General features: G+C 40.1%; 1 protein-coding gene across 5 annotated transcripts in view; it reads left to right on the top strand.

The window, feature by feature from the left end:
- The window catches only part of RTTN (rotatin), a 175,401-nt gene that overhangs the window by 92,596 nt on the left and 57,354 nt on the right, over positions 1-25,451 (top strand). For 4 of the 5 annotated variants that reach the window (XM_045006473.1, XM_045006474.1, XM_045006472.1 and 1 more), the window contains 6 exons: positions 3,073-3,144; positions 8,261-8,453; positions 10,205-10,287; positions 19,206-19,277; positions 22,651-22,762; positions 23,979-24,177. In XM_045006473.1, coding sequence (XP_044862408.1) covers positions 3,073-3,144; positions 8,261-8,453; positions 10,205-10,287; positions 19,206-19,277; positions 22,651-22,762; positions 23,979-24,177 — 731 coding nt within the window. The remainder of the gene's footprint in view (positions 1-3,072; positions 3,145-8,260; positions 8,454-10,204; positions 10,288-19,205; positions 19,278-22,650; positions 22,763-23,978; positions 24,178-25,451) is intronic. The other variant, XM_045006475.1, reaches the window with a different exon arrangement.

Below are 25,451 nucleotides of genomic sequence, written 5' to 3'. Positions count from 1 at the left end.
CTCCAGAATAATATTAGCCTCTTTTACTACTGTGTCACATTGTTGGCTGATATTCAATTTTTGATTCATTATCACCCCCAGGTCTTTTTCTGCAGTATTACCACCTAACCCAGTTATTCCCCATTGTGTGTAGTTGGGAATTTGATTTTCCCTTTCTAAGTGTAGTATTTTGCACTTGTCTTTATTGAATTTCATCTTGTTGATTTCAGATCAGTTCTCTAATTTGTCAAGGTCATTTTGAATTCTTATCCTATCCTCCAAAGTGCTTGCAACCCATCTGAGCTTGGTGTCATCCACAAATTTAATAAGTCTACTCTCCACTCCATTATCCATTCATTAATGAAAATATTGAATAGTACTAGACCCAATACTAACCCCTGGGGGACACTACTAGATAGACCCTCCATTTGGTAATGAATCATTAATAACTACTCTTGAGTATGGTCTGGCAACTAATTTTGTGCCCATCTTATAATCATTTCATCTTGATCATATTTCATGGTGATCATATTTCCCTAAAATCACCATGTATCCTGTCTACTGCTTACTCCTATCCTTTAAGCTGTAACCATGTCAAAGAAGGATATTAGGTTGATTTGCCATGATTTCTTCTTGACAAATCCATGCTGGCTATTCCTTCTAACCCTACTATCCTCTTGGTCCTTACAAATTGATAGTTTAATATTTTGTTCCAATTTCTTTCCAGGTACAAAAGTTAGACTGACTGATCTATAATGCCCTGGTTGTCTTTGTTCCCCTTTTTGAAGATAGGTACTATGTTTGTCCTTCTCCAGTCCTCTTGGACCTCACGGACCTCCAAGAATTCTCAAAAATAAATTACTAATGGTTCTAAAATTGCTTTTGCTAGTCCTTTAAATACCCTGGGATGAATTCTATCAGGACTTGCTGTCTTGATTACATCTAACTTACCTAAATATACTTTCACCTGTTCTTTCCCTATTTTGGCTTGTGTTTCTTTCCCCTTGTTGTTAATATTAATTGTGTTTAGCATCTGATCAGCATTAACTTTTTTAGTGAAGGCTGAAGCAAAATAAGCATTAAAAAATTCAGCCTTCTTGAAATGAAGCTATAGGTTTGTTCTGATATCTCAGCTCAGAGCTAGATACACACTGATCCAAACGAGGGTGAATCTGAGAGCCATTTATGAATTTAATGGAATACACTTCTCAATTTAAAATGAAATAACAATTTTCCTTCTCTGTTTTCCTTATAGCCCTAATAAAGCTTTGAACGGCATGAGGCACCTTCTAGTGAAAAATAGAGCTAGGAATGTTCAGCCAATCGTTCATATTTTTAATTGTGTTGAAAGAGTTTAAAATAACATCTGTAAATGTCTTTTCAGTTTGCTTCAGTGACCACAGTGCAACCAAGATGTAGTTAGATTCAAGCTTTATAATTGAGTTTTAAGACATTAAAAAACATTTCAGCTAAACATTTACTTAACAAATTACCTATTCCAAGTAAAACCACTTGTAAGCATTGCTGCACGAAAAAAGCTTTAAAAGAGTTTAAACCTCTCATATTGTAAAAATGCCCACATCATCATAGAGCTGTTGGGATCATCTTTTATTGTATTTTGTAAAATGATTCAATGACACTAGATAGAATAATTTCACGTTTTATCATTGAACCCATTGTTAAAAATATCCCCTAGATATTTAAAGAGGAAAACTTGGCACTGTGTTGTTTGTGTGGCAGCATGTGTTTGGTGCTGCACAGATAAAGAAAGACACTGTCCTACACCAATGATCTTACAATTTAAACAAAAATAGTCAAGCACATAATGCACTGAGGGTCATTGTTGAAGGACTTTGCTGAAGTGCAGTGTCTTAAAAAGAGTCAACTTGAAATCTACCTATTTTTAAGTTTTGAAGTAGTCAAAAAAGCAAACAGGATGTTAGGAATTATTAAAAAGGGGATAGAGAATAAGACTGAGAATATATTATTGCCCTTATATAAATCCATGGTACGCCCACATCTCGAATACTGTGTACAGATGTGGTCTCCTCACCTCAAAAAAGATATTCTAGCACTAGAAAAGGTTCAGAAAAGAGCAACTAAAACGATTAGGGGTTTAGAGAGGGTCCCATATGAGGAAAGATTAAAGAGGCTAGGACTCTTCAGTTTGGAAAAGAGAAGACTAAGGGGGGACATGATAGAGGTATATAAAATTATGAGTGATGTTGAGAAAGTGGATAAGGAAAAGTTATTTACTTATTCCCATAATACAAGAACTAGGGGTCACCAAATGAAATTAATAGGCAGCAGGTTTAAAACAAATAAAAGGAAGTTCTTCTTCACGCAGCGCACAGTCAACTTGTGGAACTCCTTACCTGAGGAGGTTGTGAAGGCTAGGACTATAACAATGTTTAAAAGGGGACTGGATAAATTCATGGTGGCTAAGTCCATAAATGGCTATTAGCCAGGATGGGTAAGAATGGTGTCCCTAGCCTCTGTTCGTCAGAGGATGGAGATGGATGGCAGGAGAGAGATCACTTGATCATTGCCTGTTAGGTTCACTCCCTCAGGGGCACCTGGCATTGGCCACTGTCGGTAGACAGATACTGGGCTAGATGGACCTTTGGTCTGACCCGGTACGGCTTTTCTTATGTTCTTATGTTCTGTTACTACACCTGCCCCAGACTTAATCTGCCTTTTTTGATGTGTTTAAAATCATATTTCCCTGTTCTTTTAAAATATTTTTCTCTGCTGCTCTGTAAAATCCACACCAACATTATACTGGGAAAACAATAAACTGCTGTATAAAATGCTTTCAGTTTCACAAAGTGAAGTTTTTTTTTTCTCTGTCTTTGTTATAGTTGTAGGTGTTTGTGATTTTTAAGTTGACTTTGTCCCTTTTAAACTTTCTAGAAGCTTGAAATTTGAAACAGCCTCAGGAATAGTTAAGTCAGAAGGATGACTTGCTGATTAACATATCAATTTGACCTATGCTTTTGCTTTTAGAGTGCTGTTGGATCTGGTTGCTTTGCTTTGCTTTGTTTAGCTGCTGCAGCAAGATGGCAGTATCGATGCTTTCATTTCTTTTTTTAGGCTGCTTTTATTCTTCAGAATCTTCTTGTAATCCCAATGCCAACTGAAGAACTGAAAGATTGTGCGTGGCAGGTGAGTGACAACATTTTAGTAAGAAAAGTCCATGTGGTAGAAGTAGATTAATTGAAATTAAAACAATTTTGCATCCTCAGATATTTATTGCATGTAAGTATAAGTGAAAGAAATCATTCTGTGTAGCTGTCAGAACTGATTCAGGTATTTTTCAAATGAAAAATATGAATATTCCTATTCTTTTCATGTTTTCAGTTAGATTTGGAGAGAAAAATATCTTTTTGTTTAACTATATGGAATGCAATATACCAAGGGCAGCTGATATCACTAATATAAATGGAGACTATTACACAACATGAGTAATTCAGATTTCTTGAGACATAGTAATTTGTTTTGACCAAACTCAGAATGTGATATTACTCAGGAAAAAAAAAAGCTCTTTGGGCATATATTTTAATACATTATAAAATATGTTAAAAGTATCAATAGGTGGAAACAGTCATCAGCCCCCCCCCCCCCAAAAAAAAATGGTGAGGGTCATGCTGTATAAATAACTTTGGTCACTTTTTAAAATTTAAAATTTCAAGAGCCTCTGTGCATTCCCGCTTGTGGGGTATGGTATGCCTGGTGTTGAGATGTGGAACTGCCTTGAAAAGCCATGTTCATTAGTGGGTGTACAAGAGGCCTTGCATGAGGGTGATGACCTTTCCCTACTTTATCTGAGGGAGTGCAACCTTCAACCACCGCAGTTCTTCCCCATCAGCACAGAGAGTGAGCAGATCTCATCTTTGTGTTCTCAGACTAGACCTTCCCTTATCCTAGGGTAAGATTTTCTTGTAAACATTTAGAGTGGCACAATGTAGAGTTGTTCCCCTGTCTCAGGAGTCTTTAGCCCCTTAACAGGACCATTTTGAGCCCAGAACCACATAAGGACTTCAAGAGGTACATTTCCTACCTGGTGATCATATTAAAAAAAGACACCCACATTCAGTGCCTTCTGTGGCTGGGTGAGACCTACTTGGAAAGTCAGTATGCAGTTTATATGTCTTTGCTTGCTGTGCCATAAGAGAGAGAGAGAGAGAGAGATGCTTGAGGCTTCAGTCCCATCTAGTTCTCAATGTATATATAGCGTGGTACTCTGATGGGCTCACTGAGGGTGCAGGGACCAGCTTCTGTGCCAGCATCTTGTTACACACGACCCAAGATACACTTTCCACTTTGGCTTCAGTGCTGCCTTCTGTCACTGGCTTGAAACCAGAATCTCTTTGGCCTTATATTTGGAGCAAAGCCCTTACACGGCTAAATCTAAAGCAGAATCAAAGAACAAACCAGGATTGCCTATTAAGTTCTCAATAGCCTTGGTGATACTGAAGAAGTGCCCATCTGAGCACCTACTCCTTATTTTGAACCATTAGCCTTAGCACCAGTTCTGTACCTATCTGGCACTGACTCCTCTGTCGCAGCACCACAAGCCTACTCAGGACCCATTTGGAAAAAAAGAAGAGGAAGCATAGGGCCCCACAAGAGAGGCAAAAGTAGAATACAAAAGAGGAAGTGCCATTTCTCTCTTCTTCTGTACTCTGACCCACAAGTGCTTTGTAGACATAGACAGCAGTGTTCTTGCCTCTTCTCCACACTCCTCCAGAGCAGGATGTCATGACACCAATTTAACTTGGACCTCGCAAAAGTTTATATTCTGCTAACACCTTTGATTTCTCTGTTTTGAGAATCCCCTGACTGAAACACAGGACACCAAACCTCTTCCCTTGCCTCAAATCCACACATCATTATACGGAGGCCCTTTTCAATTACTCATGTAGCCATATGTGCCCTTTTCTTTTGGAAGTTGCAAGAAAAACATCAGCACTGGTGCTAATAACTGGTACACTCTTTTGGCACCAATGCCCTCATCAGTACCTGTCTCTCATTCTGCATAACCAGAGCCTTCCTTGTTTGCATCAGTCCCCCAGATCTGCAGGAAATTCTGCCTGTATCTCAGGAATGGAATTGAAACTCTATCAGAGGGACCCTACAAGACTCCTTTGGAGGTACATACAGATGGCACCTCACAAGAGGGTCAACAAGCATTGAGGAGAACATTCCTCTCTCTTATCTGTGGAGGCCAGAATACTATCATTTTAGTGTATCCAAAACCAAATCCATTTCATTTCACTACAGCTTGTAGGGGAGGAGAACATGAAAGTCGACTCTGAAATCTGGCCCTTGTTTTAGTCTTTGTACAGGACAGTTAAATTTAGCTGATGTACTTTTAGGCCTGGTCTACACTGAAAAATTAGGTTAACCCAGCTACATCACTCAGGGTTGTGAAAAAATCTACGTTCCTGAGCAACATAATTAAGCTGATCTAACCCCCAGTGTAGGCAGATCTAGCTTGATGGAAGAAGTTTTCTGTCTACCTAGTTACCTCCTCTCAAGGAGGTGGATTACTTATGCCAATGGAAGCACCCCTCCCATTGGCATAGGTAGCGTCTACTACACTGAAAAGCTACAGCTGCAGCATTTCAAGTACAAACAAGCCCTTAGAGAGTTGTGAATTATAATATAAAGCCATTTGCAAGAGGTAGCCATTGTAACATTTTAATATTGGTTACAAAAGATTTTCACGAAGTTGCTTTGTCTTTTTATAAAAGAAGTTTCAAAGGCTTAAAAATAAGGTGTGAAAGAATCAAATCACAATTTTCCAAGTGAGGTGTAACAAATTTGTAACTGCTACTAGTACTGATTTGAGTCAATGTAACTCTTATTAAGAAATGCAATTTAACTGAAATGTCATTTGTCACTTAAGTATTCATGCTGAAAGATAGTATCAAAGAAGATTTCAAGGTAACTGGTTGATTTAATACAATAGAGAATCAAGTCACCAATTTAAAATGTAAAATTACTACCAGGATTAAACTTTGTACTGGAAAAAAATATAACTTCCTCCCCTCCTTGGTGTCAAGTGTAAGGTGATTTATCTGTAAACCATCTAACAGAAGAAAGTTCAAAAGAAAAACTGACAGAATATGGAGGATAGTAAGGAAAAGTGTCATAGGCATGCAGCACATTAAGATTTTTATCCCTGAGGCAAACAGTTAAAAGGTTGTTAATAGAGAGTGCAGCCCAGATTTTGGATGTTAGTGTTTATTGCATAGTTAGTGTCATTATTGTTCTTGATGGCAGCAAGTTCTGTATCTCCCACATCTTTAAAATGGCATAGCAAATTTTTGCCATCGGTAAAAATCAACCCATATAATTTGATGATATTGGATCACAACACAGTATGTTATCTCAAGGTTGTTGAAGTCAGAGCATGCTGTGAACATAATTGGTGAAAGACTTCAGTGCTTTTTAGCACACCCCTGTGGCCATGAAGTGCTTGGCACAGGATTTTTAAACTGGCATAGGCATCTCTGGATGTCAAAACTTGAACTCAATGTCATCACATTTATTGTCTGTAAAATTTCCTGATTATGCAGAAGTTGTGGTTGATATAATCAGTGCATAGTGCTGATAGCTCTGTGCATATGGAGTGCAACTCTAACTCATTGTTAACAATTTACACAAAACACAGATGTATTTGTCTAAGTAACTGTTGCATTGTATTGATGCTACATTATGCACACTGAAAAGAAAAAAAGGTACTGCTGGATTATCACTCAGAATAACTTTATAACCCAGAGTACACTTTGTCCTTCTAGTTTGTTACCCACTTGTTTTTCTTCCAGCTAAGCTTAAATTCTGCAGAAATTGATATGTTAGGGCCTGATTTGAGGCCCATAGACGGTGACAGGAGTCTTTCCATTGATGTTAATGGGCTATGGATCAACTTCCATGCCCTTCATATGCCAAAGAAAGCTACTACCAATGACAAGTTGTTTTCTTTCAAGGAATTTTTACAATAGTTTCTCTTAAATCAGTGTGAACTACTATTAGGACTTCTTTTCAGAGTAAGCTTTTCTTGTAATATGTTTTGTTTGAACGTTACTCAGTGTGAGTTCCATTGTCAAGTAATTCTTAATTATTGTTTACAGTCAGTTCAAATTAGGTCTAGTGAAACCTAGCTGAATGAATGTTAAGTTCACTGCATATCATGTTGGGAAAATATTTTTAATCTAAGAAGTCATTATAATAGTCTTAGATTGGAAACAGTCCTGTTAAGCCTTTCTCTAAAGGTGTAACACAAGTCATCAGATTTATTTGTTTCTAAATTCACTGCCTAAAAATGAGTGTTTTAGAAACTTCTTGTCTTTAAAATCATTCCCAATCCCCCCTTGTATCCTTGTAATTATTTAGCTGTGTCAGATATTCTCTTACTGTTCAGTATATTTTATTTTCTAAATAGATTTATATTTCTTATTGGATTGGAATGAATGGATACATCTTAGTGTTTCTGTAGCTTCAAACAGTATCTAATTTGTTCAGGATATTTATGTTTAGGGGCAGAGAAATAAAGTATATTAGAATGCTGTGAAGGTGCAATGTCCTTTAGTGGATCTGCTGTCATCCCCGAACTCTTAATATTATTTTTATTGTTGTTAAAAGTATGGAACTTTCTGGGCAAAGAGTATGATGTGCATTGTAGTATATGCCCTCTCAGCACATGCTTTAGCAGCAACATCTATTGACTTCTGAGCCAAGATTTCTAAGATTCCTTAAGTTATTTTAGCAACTTTAGCTTTGCTCAAAATCGCTCCTTTTTCCCCTTTGAAATAAACTGTCAGTTGCTATTCATGAATAGAATTAAATGAGAAATTATAACAACTTTCTAGAGGCTAATTGTAAAGCTTTCTTGATGATATACAGGAGCAAGCACAGATTGAAATCCATACTCTTATATTATAATTAGCCACCAGAAGTCTAGTTGTTTAACTGTTAAGTTATTTTAAAACAACCAGGTTTTTTTTTAATTGACTACTTGTGATTTACAAAAGAAGTCCTAAAACTGCATTCATGTGTGATGAATGCTTACAAACCCATATAAAGTGTGACTGAACATGTTGCCATGATACAGAACAAGTTTGCTTATTTTAGTTAAATATAATTTATATGGTGAGACTTTTCTTTATACAGACTGTATAGTAAAGTTTTGGGCTTTGTTTTCCCCACAGGGGAGTATGTTTTGAAATGTAGATTCCTGTAAATAAATACATTTTGTTTACCCTTGTTTCCTCAGGGGCCTTGTGTACATGATGAAGATTCTGGTCTGTCTCATATAGGAAAACCTGCCCTTCAGGCTCTATTATATCATTGCCACTTCTATGAACATTTGAATCAGATGGTGAAGCACTGTTACTTGGGTCGATACACGTTTGATTTGAATTGTTCCGCAGGAGACAGCCTCATGGCAGAAAAAAATGGCATAAATGGTAAGTGACATTATTTATAACTTCAATGGTATGTTTTTAAGCCAAATGCTCTTCTAGTTTGGAATTCACCTGTAAGTGTTTTTACAGAACATTGTGTTTATTCATCGCAACTGCCATTTTAAATTGAATGTATACTTAAAGAATTAAATTGTGTGTGCTATAAAGTTAGAATTGTTGGTCTCTTAAAGATATAAGAATGAAAATTTCAGTTCATCTGCTCCAGTATCCTAGAGACAATGATGTATTTTGTATGTGTTCATGGAAGTTATAGATGGAAAATACCTCTTAGCTCATCCAGTCCATCTTCCTGCAAAAGGTAAAGACAATGGGAAAATACTTAAATTAATTTAACTTTTAAGAGGTGTGACTTTGCAGTATAATAGCAATGAGAAAACTCAGGGAGGCACTGAATATGTGGCCTGTTCTTAAAAGTGAAGTGGCCTTCATAGCCTCTTGAGAAGACACAACTTGTGTGTTTTAAGGAACCTCCACAGGGGCTCTTAACAGAATGGTGCTATTCAGACTTACTCTGATATATGACATAGCAAGGAATGTTGTGTGGTGAATATAAGATATTATTTGGCAACTGTGTCCTCAGTGGGTGAATGATTGAACTCATACTGATGCAAGACAGGAGAGGAGAGTTAGCTATGACTCCATATATAGACTGTCCAAAACCATTTTGTTTGTTTGATATAGTATCTTTTTTACTACAGCATTGCACAGACTCAGAGAATGCATGTCTAGGATCTCAGCAGTGAAATGATTATACATCAACTTGAAATTACTACTCCTTGAGCTAATTTCCAGCAGGACAACACCCTTACTTGTGTCTTAATTTAATGTACTTAGAACTTTTCTATACCACAGAAAGGTGCTCTTCAATCAGAAACATAGTTTTGAAAAATCTGTCTACAATCATTTTAGGGTCATTGTTGTCTTACACTTCCTCACATAACATTTCTTTGTCATTTCTCACTATATGTTCTTCTTGGCTTATCCTATCTAGATTTCCTTAAGCTATTCTATTAATTTTTTAGTGTTTGATGTATTTTCCTTACTTACACTCTACAGTGCTTTGAAAGAAGTTCACCCCAGGTGCAAAATATCTATTTCTAAGGGAAGAAAACAAACCAAAACCTATCTTGGACAGTTACTGAATTTTTATTGCTGCAATTTTTAGTATTTTGTAAATGTAATCATATAACCTTGTGCTGTATAAAGCTAGGCAGAATTGGGTTTGGTAACTATTTTCATGGGAGACATCAAAGGAAAGCCTACTGTAGTACCATATAGTGTATTGTTGGTGACATAGTATGCGGCACTTTTCATTCTCTGCCTACCTTTCCTCTCTTTTCTGGAATCCTAACCGATGTTGGGGATTTGGAGAAGTGGTAGAGGGAACTGAGGTGGTTGGAGCACCAGGCCCAGTTTTATAGCCCCACCCTTAGAATATTGAAATACACCAAGGGAAGGGGTTAAGAGGAGCTCATGCGCACTTCTGTGGCCATTGCTAATAAAAGTTCTGCTGTCTAAGCTGCCCCCAGCTGGCACATCCCCTAAGTGAAAATATGCAGATCCTGTCTCAAAGAACTCCGGTTACAAGTAACTAAGTTTCATTTGCTTAGTAACTTTATTTTCTTGGTTGATTATACCCACCTTTCTTTCCATGCTTTCTCTACCTTTTTTACCATAAAAATAAAATATTAAAACAACTAATTTTTGAACTATTCTATTTCCTTTTTCTGCAGATTTCGATGACTCTATTAATTTTTGGAGAGTTCCATCCAGTCAAAGCCAATCTCCAAGTTCTCAGTCAACATCTGATACTATGGTAAATGCCAAAGTATTGCATGCATATTACATTTAATGTTGTTTATATAGTATTTTTAAGAAAACAGACAGTAATGTAAGTGCTAAAACTGTAAAAATTGAAAAACTAAGTTATGCAATCATCAAGCTTTATACTTGTTTAGTTTTAGTAAATTGAGTAAAACCTCTGCATTTAGTCATGTATGCAAGTTCAAAAACAGTGGCTTAATTTGCCCAGTTAAATATGCACGTAAACTTCAGTTCTAGAGCCTCTAAATCTGATGAAATTTCCTAAATTCCTGTAATTTACTCTATTGAGTAAATCCAAATGAAGTTGTTCCTAACTACTTTTTACTTTGTCCAAACTAATGCTTTTACATCAGCATAACGTCACAGAATCATGACAATGTGTCAGAATATCAGTGTGTGCAGGTGCAAAGTCACAACATCTTTTAGGCCCCAAAATGTTTTTAGAATATATGAAAATGCCGCAAGCAATGTTTGCAAGACATAGGACGTTAGCAAATCTCTTTCTGGGTAGAGATTTAGAGATTGTAGCTGCAATACAAGACTACAAGCATACGTTATCCATCAAGATATTAAATATAAAGCAAGAGAAAATTGAAATGAATCCTCAGGGCTCAAAGAAGGGAGTCATAGGATCTCTGAAAAGGAAAAAAATATTGTACAACATTCATATATTACCTGGTGTAAGTTTTACATGTCTTGTCTACTCAGGGTTTCCCAAATGGTGTTGAGATATTGCACAAACATTTTAAGTTTAGTAAAATGTAATTCAGTAAACTTAAAATGATAAAAAATAAATACAACAGAAACCCTTTAATGGTATGTTCCTTGAGGTCTCTGTATTGTTATAACCTGAGCACCTGAAGTGAAACTAGCTGTATGAGGAACACAGATATCTTATTACCTAGAACTTCCAGCTAAGGCTGCATTTCAGACAGCCGCCAAAAAAATGTGCCCAAAAGTGTTGGCAAGACCTGTCCAAAAAGATTCAGGTCTGTTTTGAAAGAGGGGACATTTGTGGTACCGATAATAGAATTAAAGAGGCACTTGGTCCACCTTGTAAAAAGACCACCAACCTGAAAGTGAAAGATGATACCATATTGACTGACAGGCAAAAACAACTTGACTGATGGATTGAGCATTACAAAGCACTCTATTCAAAGGATGCCATTATCTGTGATACTGCCTTAGCTGCCATTCCACAGCTTCCAGTGATGTAGGAGCTGAACCAAACACCAACTCCTGAAGATCTAGAGAAGACTATCAAAGAGATTGTGCCTAGGAAAGCAGCGGGCAATGACCAGATACCTCCAGAGCTCCTAAAGGCAGGGGTGAGAAAGCTTGCGAGTGACATTTATGCCCTTCTCTGCGCTTGTTGGGAAGAAAGCCATATACCCCAGGATCTGAAAGATTCAAAGATAATTACTATATATAAAAATAAAGAGGATAGGGCAGACTACAACAACTATAAAGGGAAGTCTTTGCTCAGAGTGGTCAGCAAGGTGCTTGCAAGGGTCCTGTTGAAAAGACTCCAAGTCCTTGCTGAAAGAGTCTAGCCTGACAGCCAGTGTGAGTTCAGAGCTGGATGCTCCATGACTGACATGTTCACATTGCACTTGTTGCAAGAAAAAAGCTGTGAACAGGCACCTCTCTATCTAGCATTTGATGACCAACAAAAGGCCTTTGTTACAGTTAGCAGGAATGGCATCAGTAGGATCTTGTTGAAAATTGGCTATCCACAAAAGATGCTCTCCCTATTCAAGGAGTTCCCTGAGGGAATGAAGGTAATCATCCAGTATGAAAATGAAACATCATCCAAGTTTAGTATTGATACTGGTATGAAGCAAGGCTGCGTCTCAGCACCTACTGGCTTTGATATCTTCTTCTCTGTTCTTCTTAAGTATGCCTTTGGAAATGATCAATCTGGCATATTAATTGAATTGAGGATGTAAGGCAGCTCGTTTAACATCAGATCATTCCAGCATAGAAGGCATGGCACCCAACTTACTATTTGTGATCGTCTTTTTGCATATGACACTGTATTCGTCTGTAATTCACCTGATGAACTGCAGGTCATGATGAACAAGTTTTCTGATGCATGCACCAAGTTTGGCATGGTAATCGGTATTAAAAAAAAACAAAACAGTTGTCATATCATGAAGTACCAACATTCCATCTAAAATCTATGTCAATAATAAGGCTCAGGACAACATGGATCACTTCTGCCATCTCGGCTCAATTCTTACCAGCTCACTTAACCTGGATAGGGAACTTGATGCTAGAATGGGCAAAGCTTCTGTTACCTTTGGCAAACTTACCTCACGCATTTGGAATAACAGGTTGCTAACCCTGAACACAAAGGTGTCTATTTATCAGGCTTGTGTCCTTAGTACCGTCCTTTATGGTTGTGAAAGCTGGGTTACATATTCCAAGCAGGAGCAGAGATTGAGCAGTTTCCACTTCCACTGTTTTAGAAAAATCCTTGGAGTTACCTGGGACCAAACAGATCACCAATAACGAGATCCTTGAGAGAACCAACCTACAATCTATTCAAACTATGCTGGACTTTCACAGGCTTTGCTGGTCGGGACACATGGAGTACATGCCTCAAGATTGTCTGCTGGAGGCTGTGCTCTATGTCCAAGTTAAGACCTGCCCACAACACAGAGGAAGACCAGAGCTCCGATACAGTGACAAGGTGAAGTTAGACCTCAAGAAATTCAGCATTCCCACAGACACATAGGGAAAAAACTGCCCAGAATCATTCAGTTTGGAGAAACCAGGTTAAGACTGGTGCAGCCACTGCAGAGAGCCATCAGAGCGCTCAAGCTGAGGCCCACAAGTGAGCCAGGAAGCAGAGTATGCTTCAACTTCCATCTGGTGAGTGGACCTGTGGCCACAGTGGGAAGGTTTGCCGCTTGCACATAGGGCTCTTTTCCCATACCATTGCTAAGCACCACTGACGGACCAACTTTGTCGCGTCTCCTTTCATCTATCAAGACATTGACAGCCATAACCAAATGTGTATCTTTAAGTTTGACCTTTATCTAATTAAAAGTACCAAGAGAAGATTAGCCCAAGCCCAACAGATGTATGCTTTCCCTATCACACCTGAGAGAGAGCCTAGTTGTTTTAATTGGTGAGAAACTGCAGGAGCATTTATGTACAGTGCAGATTAAGTCTCACTGACCCTAAGTAACTGAGAGTTGCCAGCTAGTAAACAAAATCTCCAGCAGAAACTGCTCTTTGATATTGTAATAGAAATTAAAAAATATATATCCAAATTCTTTGCCAGAGTGCTAATCTCTGTATACTGAAGCTCCTCTTTGTGTCAACTGGTTGAACTTCAAGATTCTTTATGGAGGCAACTACTGCCTCTTTTCATCTTTAGATTATTATGTAGGGTTATTTTTTGACATACTAAAACATAATGGTGTTCTTTTTCTTTTAATATATAATGATGGTTTTGAGTGTCACACAGTTCCTACTTTCATTAAGCTATCTTATGCCAAAGACCTAATTAAAAATGGGTTCCTAATGGTCTTAAACAAGAGTGTTATTAAATTATTATCGTTATTTTTGGCTTCTCCTACTTTTGACCTACTTCTAATATAGAAATCATAAGTGCTTTCACTCCAATTAATCATAGAAATTGTCTGTTGTTGAGAAAACTAATATAATACCTAGTTCTTGTATAGCAATTTTTCATCCATAGAGCTCAAAGTGCTTCACAAAGGAGATAAGTATAGTTATCTCTATTTTACAGATGGAGAAACTGAGGCACAGAGGTGAAATAATTTGCTCATGGTCACACAGCAGGGCAGTAGCAGAGCTGGGAATAAAATTCAGGTCTCCAGAGTCCAGTCGTTTGATCTATCTTATTTGTTCACACTGCCTTCTGTTGCAGGATCATATATTGTAAGATCTCTCTGGATTGCTGATTTTATACCATATCTGCATCTTTTGTTTTCTATCAGTTCATAGTATGGATAGTGGAAACATATAATTTCTACTTCTCCGAGAAAGTGTTTCCTTTCAGCAGATAGATTATAGTACTCAGATATGGTGAAAGCACTCTTAAATAAGACGTTTCTTTTTAACTTTCCCTCTAATTAATAGTATCACTGTACAGAAGTGACAATTATATTATGTTTATTTTATTAGCTTTATATTAAAGTATTAGGTGTCCAAAGATCTCAATTAGTACTGTGGCCCCAACATGCTCAGTATTGTACAAAGAGATAGGAAGTTGCAGTCCCTGTCCAGGAGTGTTTATTGTGTCAGCATGACCAGTTAGCAGTAACTTTTACAGAAGGTGGTACAGATTGAAGAAACTAAAGCCATCTCCAAAATGTGGCCATAACTTTCAATGGTGACCATCCTTCCTTAGGGAACCTTCTCATTATTTTATACATGTGTGTTTATGCTCTGGATCCATGGCTATCAAAGTGTTATACAGTGAGGTGTTTAAACCTTGGGATGGAGCTCTCACTAGAACTGATTATTCAAGGTCTATTATGGCAATGCCAATAGTTTGTTTTGGGCGTGGGGTTAATACTAATGGTAAAGAAAAGAACCTTAATTTGTAAGTAATGGTAGATGAAGGACAAAAACTCAAATTTCTTTTGTAATTTTTGCTTACATTTATGCTTTCCATTTTATTAGCTAACTCACAAATACTCCTTACTTCCCTGTCTTTTCCAGTCTTAAAAATCTTTAGTTTTTATGCCATAAGAAAGTTAAATTACTTCTGGTGAGAGGACATAGGTAGTGGTAAAAATATCCTTTTACTGGATATAATGTCTTGTACTCTAAGTTCATCACCATCAAAGGTGATTTGTGAAGGTGATAAGATCTTTCCTTCCTAGAACAGCAGAACATTGTGAAAATGGCATTGTTGTTGTGTTGTATGTGTCCAGTTTAGATAGCAGAAAAATTCTGTTTTTAAGCTTTATCCTGCTGTGATGCCATTACCAGCAAAGGCTTCACTGGTGCAAGAAGCTAACTAGGTACATTTTTATAACCCGTTTAAATTATTGTGGATTTTTACTTAAGACCTTGTTTTCCTTTTCTTGGGCTGTAAGATTCAGGCAGTTTGACAACACAAAGTAGGGATAAGGAAGGTGGAAAGTGTACATATTTTACCTGTACTATATGCTGTGCTACTAATGGTTTCTTGAAGTTTTGGGTTACCATAATTGAGATTCCTTCTCTAAGCTTATTCTGTATTGTGATAGACCCAGGCCAGTTGGGTACAACAAAGCAGAAGAAGGCAGATATACACTGGCCACTGGATTAGCAGTTTTCTGTTCCCTGACTGACCAGAGCAGGTGCTGCTCCAGACTAATGAGAACATCTAACTCCAATCCCTCGTTGCTCGCTTGTGAAGTCATCCTTCCGTCACTATTGCTACTTCATTCATAATGGCAGGAATGTCTCTTGAAAAAAGAGTTTCTGCTGAAAGATCACCCCACTGTTATGTCTGGATTTCAGCAGAAAAGACCACAGAAAGGGCTTCTGTCCTCTCTCTTTCAGCTATTTACGCCTGCAGCGGAGAAGCCCTAAGAGTGGCGGTGATGGGGGTTGGCTGCAGGCAGATTCTCCTCCAGTGCTAGGGCCTAAGTGGGCTAGCGCAGCCTCCTGCTCACCATCCCCGGCCACTCTGCTGCTCCTCTGCCCTCTCTCGCGGGGAGTCAGCCCATGGAGCGCACCGGCTGGCCGGACCCCCACCTGTGCTGCACTGCCCTCCCGGCGTGGAGCGGGGCTGGCCTGGCTGGGGCTGCTCAGGAGCTAGGCAGCCTCCAGGAGCAGAGGGGTCAGCTGGGCCCTGAGCTGTTTGCTGCTGCCCCAGCCACCCGCCGCGCTCGCTTCAGGCTGGTCTGTTGCAGCTGCTCCCAGCTCCGCCAGCCTGTGCACGCCTCTTCCCTCCTCTCCGCCTCTCGCACATACACAGGCTAGGGGAGCCACTGTCTGGCCTCGGCGATGCCTGTGGGGTCCTACCGCCTGCAGAATCAATTCTCTGCAGAGCCAGAGCTCCGACCTTGTCCCTGTGAGTCCGGCACTTCTAGGCGGCTTATGCTAGCCTCAGAGGCTCACTGCGACCCTCCACGTAGCCCTTCTCTCTCGAGGGCCAGGGTTACAGTCTACTGAGCCCTTTTCATCATAAGCCAGCAAGGAGGTTGGTGAGAGAACTCCCACAGTCTCTGTTGTCCTTAGGGCTAAATTCAGAACAGTTTAGCCTCCTGTCCTGACAGGGGCCTGTCTTCCCTTCCCAAGAAGTGTTTCTGTAGCGGCAGGTTGGGGGGGAACCGGGGCCTGCCCTCTACTCCGGGTTCCGGCCCAGGGACCCTAATGGTAGCAGCTGTCGGTAGCCGACCTTTCACTGCCAGAGTTGCTACATTTCCCTGGGCCACTTCCCCACAGCTCTCCTGCTTCTCCCTTCTTCACCCTTACCTTAGGGCTCCCTTACCGATGGCTTGAGGGTATCTTCATTAACCAGTCCTTCAGCCACACTTCCTCTCCTCTGGCTTTCCACAGCCTGACTAGAGTGAGCTCTTTTATAGTATCAAAAGGGCCTTAATTAGAGTCAGGTGTTCACATTACCTTAATGGACTCACCTGACTCTTTGCAGGTTAATTGGAGTCAGGTGTTCTCATTAGTCTGGACAGCACCTGCTCTGGTCAGTCAGGGAACAGAAAACTGCTAATCCAGTGGCCAGTATATCTGCCTTCTATTACGCTGCTGTACCCAACTGGTCTGAGTCTATCACAGTATATAGTAATGAACTCATTCTTTCAACACTTGGGCACACTTACGCCTTTGCTGGTTTATGTAATGTTATTTACTAAAGGTTTTTCTATGACTGTTGGAGAGTTTCTTTAAAAAGAAACGGATTTAAGGCTTTAGCCAATCATTAAAAAGATTTTCAGAGTGAAGGTGCAATGCTGAATCAGTGCAGAGTTGCCCATAGGTGGGCATCTCTTCACTTTGCTGACCATTGTGACTGCTGCTTTGTATTTGGGCCTGGTTTTTTTTGTCAATGAGTCTTCTGATTTTATTTTTTTTTATTTTTTAGTAGTTTGGGTTTATTTTATTTCTGGATCCTGACCTTTACTAAATTACAAGACAGCTGTGCTACACCCTTCTTTCTGCATGTACCAAGGCAGTTCAGACCTGTCCATGGGCCTGCAGGGATTGGCCAAACCTCCTTGTGTCAGATTAGCTGCTTCTGGTGATGCAAACGGCGACGATTCAACACTCTTGCCTTACCCATTAGCTTCATAACTTCTGAAGTTGATTTGAGGAAGTTGCAAGCAAAGCTTTCACATTATCCACTTCTTAGGGGACTGACTTTCTTTTACTTTTATTTCTTTCTCTCCCTGTTCCTCCCAACAAAGCTGAGCAAGTCTAAGACTAAGAGGTGAACCCAGTCTGAGAAGAGACCCTCTCAGACCCTCAGATCTCTCAAAATCAGCAAACACTTGCTCAGAAACTACTTCACAAGGACATCAATCCTCTTGAGTGCTTGGGATTCAGCAAACTGGTCTCTGCTCATTCAAGGATTTTTCTTCATGAGTAAGCCCAAAGTTCCCCCTGAACAACTTGGTCTGGTCCACCTCTAAAGGGATAAACGACAGACTCCTGCCCCTGATTCTTAAGTGGTCAGTTAAGACCACTTGACAAGGAATCCGACATCCATTTAGACTTTTCATCTGTGCAAAAGGAAGATCTGAGTTCTGATAGGATGATCCCCTGCACTTCATCTCCAGTTATATATTGGAGAATGAGGAGCATCATGTGTCATGTGAATAAGCTCAGGACACATCCACCAGCATGGGTTATGACCTAAAAGGAGAGAACAGACAAAAAAAGTAGTTGGTCCTCAGGGGGGGCTACCATATGCTCAAAATGTAAAAGGAAATCAAAAGGACCAAATAGATATATAGATATAGATAGATAGATATCCCAAAGCTGTCCTGTTGCTCATCTATTTCCACAACCTCTAGCATCTACCCTAAAGAAGGGAAGCTCCACTTTGGATCACAGTAACAATGAAGCTGAGAAGTATAAGGAAATTTTTCCATTCAACTTCATTCCTTTTTCAAGGAGGAATGGGAAACTCCTAACAAAGGGTAAAGGCTCTGGCAGGAAGCTTTGAAATTCTGTAGGATAATAGAAACTTTTTCCTTCATCCTCCCCAAAGCCAATATAGCAATTGTACTCCCCACGAAGAGCATACTTCCTGCAGACAAAAAGATAAAAGCCACTCTTAGAAGCTTCTTCAGAATCCCTGATAGCTTTATTTGCAGCCACATGCTTCACTAGAGCAACAAGCTAAAAAGACCTGATCATCATCATAAATTCAACTATACACGGGGGGAGGGATAGCTCGGTGGTTTGAGCATTGGCCTCCTAAACCCAGGGTTGTGAGTTCAATCCTTGAGGGGGCCATTTAGGGAACTGGGGTAAAAATCTGTCTGGGGATTGGTCCTGCTTTGAGCAGCAGGTTGGACTAGATGACCTCCTGAAGTCCCTTCCAACCTTGATATTCTATGATTCTATGAAAATATCTGTAGCCACTACATTTGTGATTCCCTGAAACTGGTAGCAAGAGTTCTAGCTAATTCAGTGGCTGGATATCACATCTGGCTTTAGCAGATAGCTATTTAAAGCACATTCTTGGTGCTTCAAAACTGTCTGGTGGACTCATGTTTGAGAACTATTGATAAGGTGGTCTCTGATGACTTGGACAAGCTAAGCCTTCTCACTCCAGCGAAGTCCTAGGCTGATTATAAACCCTAGGCAAGGGCAGAGATTCCTTTTTAGACAGATCCAAAGCCCATTGAAGTCAGTGGAGTACCTTTCCATTGATTTTGGTGGGCTTTGGATGAGGCCTTTTGTTCTTACCTACAGAGAAAGAGAAGGGAATCTTCTTATGCCGGGGTAAAATCTGGACATGGAACACCCACAGGAAACCCAGATCAGGTAACAAGTCCAACCCGTCCTTCCAATCCAGTCACTGTGGATGGGGTGGGGTGGGGAAAGAGGTAAGACTGTTTGAGAAGCAGCATTTGTAGGGGACAACCTGTCTCTCCCAGTCACAATGGTTGCGGTGGTGCCTGGGTTAAGTAGAACACATTTAAACTGGAAAAGAAAGGCTAAGTTTAGGTAAGACAACGCATGTAGGCTTTTGATATTTTTGACCCTTCTTTCTGCTTGCAGTGTTCCTATGATTAAATAAATCATACTGCTTTGAATAAGCTATTTTCTGACCAGTTGGTCACAGCTTCTGGAGAAAAAAGAATGAGGAGTACTTGTGGCACCTTAAGCCTGGTCTACACTACGCGTTTAAACCGGTTTTAGGAGCGTAAAACCGATTTAATGCCACACCCGTCCACACTAAGAGGCCCTTTATATCGGTATAAAGGGCTCTTTAAACCGGTTTCTGTACTCCTCCCTAACGAGAGGAGTAGCGCTAATATCGGTATTACCATATCGGATTGGGGTTAGTGTGGCCGCAGATCGACGGTATTGGCCTCCGGGCGGTATCCCACAGTGCACCACTGACCGCTCTGGACAGCAATCTGAACTCGGATGCAGTGGCCAGGTAGACAGGAAAAGCCCCGCGAACTTTTGAATATTTCCTGTTTGCCCAGCGTGGAGCTCCGATCAGCTCAGATCACGGGTGGTGATGCAGTTAAAAATCAAAATAAAGAAAGAGCTCCCGCATGGACGATGCGGACGTGATCGCTGTAAGGGCAGGCAAATCTGTTGTATCAGCGCTCCGTTACAGAAGACGAAATTCAAAATCATTTTTAAAATATCTCCAGACAGATGCCATAGCAGGGACTCAGCGCACTGCTGCGTGACAAGCGTAACGGAAAGCCAAAGAATCAAATGGACGCTCATGGACTGGAGGACTCAAGCTATCCCACAGTTCCTGCAGTCTCTGAAAAGCATTTGCATTCTTGGCTGAGCTCCAAATGCTTCTAGGGTCAAAAACAGTGTCCGCGGTGGGTCAGGGCATAGCTAGGCAATTTACGCACCCCCCCCCACCCACCCCCAGAAGTGAAAGGGAAAACAATCCTCTCTTGACTCTTTTACATGTCACCCTATCTTTACTGAATGCTGCAGATAGACGCGATGGTGCAGCACTCAACACCAACATCCTTGCTCCCCCCACGCTATGGATGGCTGATGGTACAATACGACTGGTATCCGTCCTCATCATCAGCCTATTGGCACATGGGGCAGTGCAAAAGGACTGGTAACCATGCTGACTAGCATCTGTTAGGTCGATCAAGGGCGCCTGGCCCTAATTTTTCCTGGTAGATGGTACAGTATGGCTGATAACCATCGTCATCATAGTGACAGGGGGCTGAGCTCCATCAGCCCCCACCCTTCATGTGTAAAGAAAAGATTCAATTGCCCCTGAACTAGCAGAGGGATGCTGGGCTCCTCTCCTACACACTCCTTACTGTCCTGTCTGGACTATCATAGCAGCTGGAGGCTGCCTTTCACTCATATCTCACTAACAAGTCACTGTGACTTATTCCTGCATTCTTTATTACTTCATCACACAAGTGGGGGGACAATGCTACGGTAGCCCAGGAAGGCTGAGGGAAGAACGGAATCAACAGGTGGGGTTGTTGCAGGAGCACCCCCTGTGAATAGAATACAGCTCATAATTTCTGCAGGATCTGACACAGAGCAGCTGTGCTCTCTGGTTCTCTGATACAGTTGTTCTCTAGTACACTTGCCCATATTCTAGGCAGGACTGATTCTATTTTTAGATACCAAAAAGGAGGGATTGACTCAGGGAGTCATTCCCAATTTTGGCTTTTGCGCCCCTGGCTAAGAGCAGCCAGGGGCACTTAATGGACAGCAGCAAATGGCACAGTGCAAAAGGACTGGTAGCCACGATCATCTTATTACCAATTTATGGTATGGTAGATGGTACAATATGGCTGGTAACCATCTCTGCTATCATGCAAAAGCAAAAGCATGCTGCTGTGTAGCGCTGCTGAATCGCCTCTGTGAGCAGCATCTAGTACACATACGGTGACAGTCACAAAAGGCGAAACAGGCTCCATGATTGCCATGCTATGGCATCTTCCAGGGCAATCCAGGGAAAAAAGGCATGAAATGCTTGTCTGCCATTGCTTTCCCAGCGGAAGGAGTGACTGACGACATTTACCCAGAACCACCCGCGACAATGATTTTTGCCGCATCAGGCACTGGGATCTCAACCTGGAAATTCAAAGGGGCGGGGGAGGCTGCGGGAACTATGGGATAGCTACGGAATAGCTACCCACAGTGCAATGCTCCAGAAATCGACGCTAGCCTCGGACCGTGGACGCACACCACCGATTTAATGTGTTTAGATTTTATACAATCTGTTTTGTTAAACCGGTTTTTGTAAATTCGGAATAATCCCGTAGTGTAGACGTACCCTTAGACTAAGAAATTTATTTGGGCATATTCTTTCGTGGGCTAAAACGAACACTGGCAATCATACTGTGGCCAGGCAGCATGAGAAGCTGAAATCTAAATGCTTTAGTGATTCAGATTCTTTTCCAAGGGGGTGAAAAAAATCATGACTTACAGAATCAAAACAGAATGGGATTGGGAGGCTTCCAATGTATTGAACATCTACCAGTCAAGAAAACTGATATGCCTCAGCAGGTCTGTACTCCTTCATTAGGGTTTGCAATGACAGGACATTTTTCAATGAAGTGTTTAAAGAGAAGACTTAGGTCCTGAACCTAAAAAGACTTACTCAGGCACTCATGTTTAAGAACTTAATAGCCCCATTTTCAGTACAGTGGGGCTGCTCACATGCTTGAAGTTAAGCACCTGCATGATACTTTCCAGGATCAGAGCTTAAGTGTTTTCAAAAAACTGTCCATTGAATGCATATATATTAATATAAACAGCTAGTGTAATGTTCACAACCAACTGTTGTGTGTCTACAGCAATTGCTAAGGGAGGAGCTATTTGCTTACTGCTACTTTGGTTATCACAGTAATCTGAGTATTTAACTATATTCACTAGAGATGAAATCAAAAGGTGTGACAAAAAATAAGTTCTGTTGTGGAAGGTTTTATTCCGTTTTGCATAGTTGAAAACAGTTGTGGAAAAGGCTGAGGAGCACTAATGATCTGTCATTACCATTGAGCATGTGTCACTGGCACTGTGGAGCTTCAGGCGAGGCCAGGAACCAATTTTTTAACACTGACTATTAAAACACACACACACACACCCAAACACTTTGCTCCTGAAAAATTAGCTATATTTGGACAATAAACATAATACTAACAAAGAGTAAATCAATTGCTTTGTTTTTATCGCTTCCTAGATCCTTTCTGCCTCACCGTCAATGGGGAGCGTTGATGAGCTGCAGGCCCCTGCCCCGCTAGCATCAGCTTGTTTTGTCCCTGAAACACCAGTTGACCGGCTTATGGCTCAAGGTAAACCAGATTTCAGTTTAATTTTTAAATGTATCCATGGACATAAATATTTTTGGTTGCTTTGGGATGAGGGGAGATTAACAATATTGCATAAGGTTTTCTGTGGAATTGAAAGTAAGAAATCCTTTATCCTTGTGAGAAGGAAGAGAATTACACATGAACATTAAATACAACAGCTATTTCTTAAAGTTATAGCTAATTTTAAAAAGTATCTTTTTGGAAGTTGGTTGGTTTGGCGACCTGACCCACATTTTATAGAAATAAAAGGTTCTATGTACTAACAAATTGGTAATAACCAAAAGTTGCATGTGGTGGCTTTTTTGTAGCCTATCTGAAATAAATTCATGGTCTGTCAGTTTCTAATGGACAGATGTCTGCATTGCAAAAACAATCACCACACTTGGCACTGATTGATGGTCTTACTGGAGGTCTCAGCAGTGGGGCCATGTTATATGAGCACAGAGTCTGAGCTTTCCTGGCATAGCTCTGTAACGAAGCCTTTAGAGATCTTTTTAGAGATGCACGTGTTTGATGGACTTCGGTTTTTATTGCTGTCAATCTGTCAGCTTTCCAGAACACTAGGCTTTCAGTAGAGAAATAAATGTCTCACATAAAGATATTCTGTTATGAATTTCATTGTCCCATTCTTTCCCCATCTCTCCTAATCTGTCCTCAATCTGAAAAAAAAGTATTTCGCCCCCCTGTAGAAAAGTGGTTGTTTTTTAAAGTGATTGTTATGTTACAATGAAAAACTATATTTTTAACATTTTCAGGCAAATTAGCAAGCATTATGAATATACTTCTCTGGATTCCTCAGTCATAGAATCTGGGCATCATCTTACACAATTTATATAATTTGTGATGATATATTTTATTATCACAAATGATTAAATAAAAACAATATTTAAGGGAAAAACTGCATAAAAATATTTCATTTATTATTTTAAATTTTTCCTGCGTTTCTTTTTTCTGATTATTCATTCAGGTTTCTTGTGCCACAGTTTGCCAAGCAGCTTTCCATATTTGACGTCTTATAGTTTGAGGTCTTATAGAAATTTCATATGTTTTGTTCCAAGAAGCTCTTGTTTTACTGTTTAAAAATCTATAGGGGAGTTGGATACACTGGGTATCAAATAAAATGTATAGTTCTTTGTCTTATGTAATTACTCTGTCTTATCTTTGGGTGAGTGTTTTTGTTTTGATCACTGTGTTCTAGGTCAGAGTGACACTACCACAACAGCATCTCCACATGCTGCAGCATCTCCCCAGCCTGATGTTCTGTCTAATCAGTGTGCTCTAGTCACACCTCCTCTCCTGTCAGCTGTATGCAGCCTGCTGGGCAACCTGCTGGTGGTTGTTCCAAAGGACACTGGAATTGCTCTTCGAAAAGCACACGTACTAACACCTCTCAGTAGGTAAGAGCTCAATAACTGCTGAGCTACAAACAGATGCAGCAGTAGAGGAGAACTAGAATATGATAAGAAATATCCATGTTTCTTACCAGAACTTTGTGACAGATATTGATTGGCTCTTGGGTACTCTGAAATGTTCACTAACGCTTTTTAAATGAAGCTAGCAGATGCATGTGTTCATTTTGTGCTTACGGAAAAGGTACCTATTTCCAGACAGATGATTCTCATTATTTTCAATGAGTCTTTCTGGTACAGGTTTTCATCAGTGCGGGCATCTCCTCTTTCCCTCTGGTAATGATTAACCTTTGTTCAGATGGGTATTTATTTATTGTCCATTTTTGAATATATGATCATCAGACATTCAGAGTTGTAAGTGATTATATTTCATTGTGATTTTTTTTCATTGCACAAAGTGTATGTTTGTGTATATTGGAAAGTTGGGTTTGGAGGGGAAAGTGGAATTTGACAGCATGAGTGTTGTCCTATATCTCCAAGTGATATTTGGCAGCTGTGAGAGGGCTTAGGTTTGAGACCCTCACTATTTTTGTTTCTTTTTTTAAAGAACTTAAAATAATTAATTGCAAAAACTGTTAATACTAAACAACATTAAAGTGATACTCAGGTTAAAGTTAATATATATTTTTAGAATAAATGTACTTACAGTATGTTACAGTTTGAAAAACTAAACCTTTTTTGTAAGTGGTTGGTCCACCTGTGAAATATGAAGCACTAGAATTACGTTTGGTCACATGAAGGAAGTATCTGATAGTGTTTTTAAACAGTGAAGCTTCCTGCTAGTTGTATCTTAGGGTATGTCTACACTACGGGATTATTCCGATTTTACAGAAACCGATTTTTGGAAACAGATTGTATAAAGTTGAGTGCACGCGGTGTGCACATTAATTCGGCGGTGTGCGTCCATGTACCGAGGCTAGCATCGACTTCCGGAGCATTGCACTGTGAGTAGCTATCCCATAGTTCCCACAGTCTCCCCCGCCCATTGGAATTCTGGGTTGAGATCCCAATGCCTGATGGGGCCAAAAATTTGTCGCGGGTGGTTATGGGTAAATGTCATCAGTCAATTCTCCCTCTGTGAAAGCAATGGCAGACAATCATTTCGCGCCCTTTTCCCTGGACTGCCCGGGCAGACACCATAGCACGGCAACCATGGAGCCCGTTCAGCCTTTTTTCACGCTCACTGTATGTCTACTGGACGTTGTTAACAGGCGCGGTACTGTAGCGCTACACAGCAGCATCCCCTTGCCTTTGCAAGTTGA

Source organism: Mauremys mutica, chromosome 2, assembly GCF_020497125.1.
Source record: "Mauremys mutica isolate MM-2020 ecotype Southern chromosome 2, ASM2049712v1, whole genome shotgun sequence".
NCBI classification, from domain to species: Eukaryota; Metazoa; Chordata; order Testudines; family Geoemydidae; genus Mauremys; species Mauremys mutica.
The sequence above is the reverse complement of the archived record's forward strand: the minus strand, read 5'-3'. Positions and strand labels throughout refer to the sequence as shown.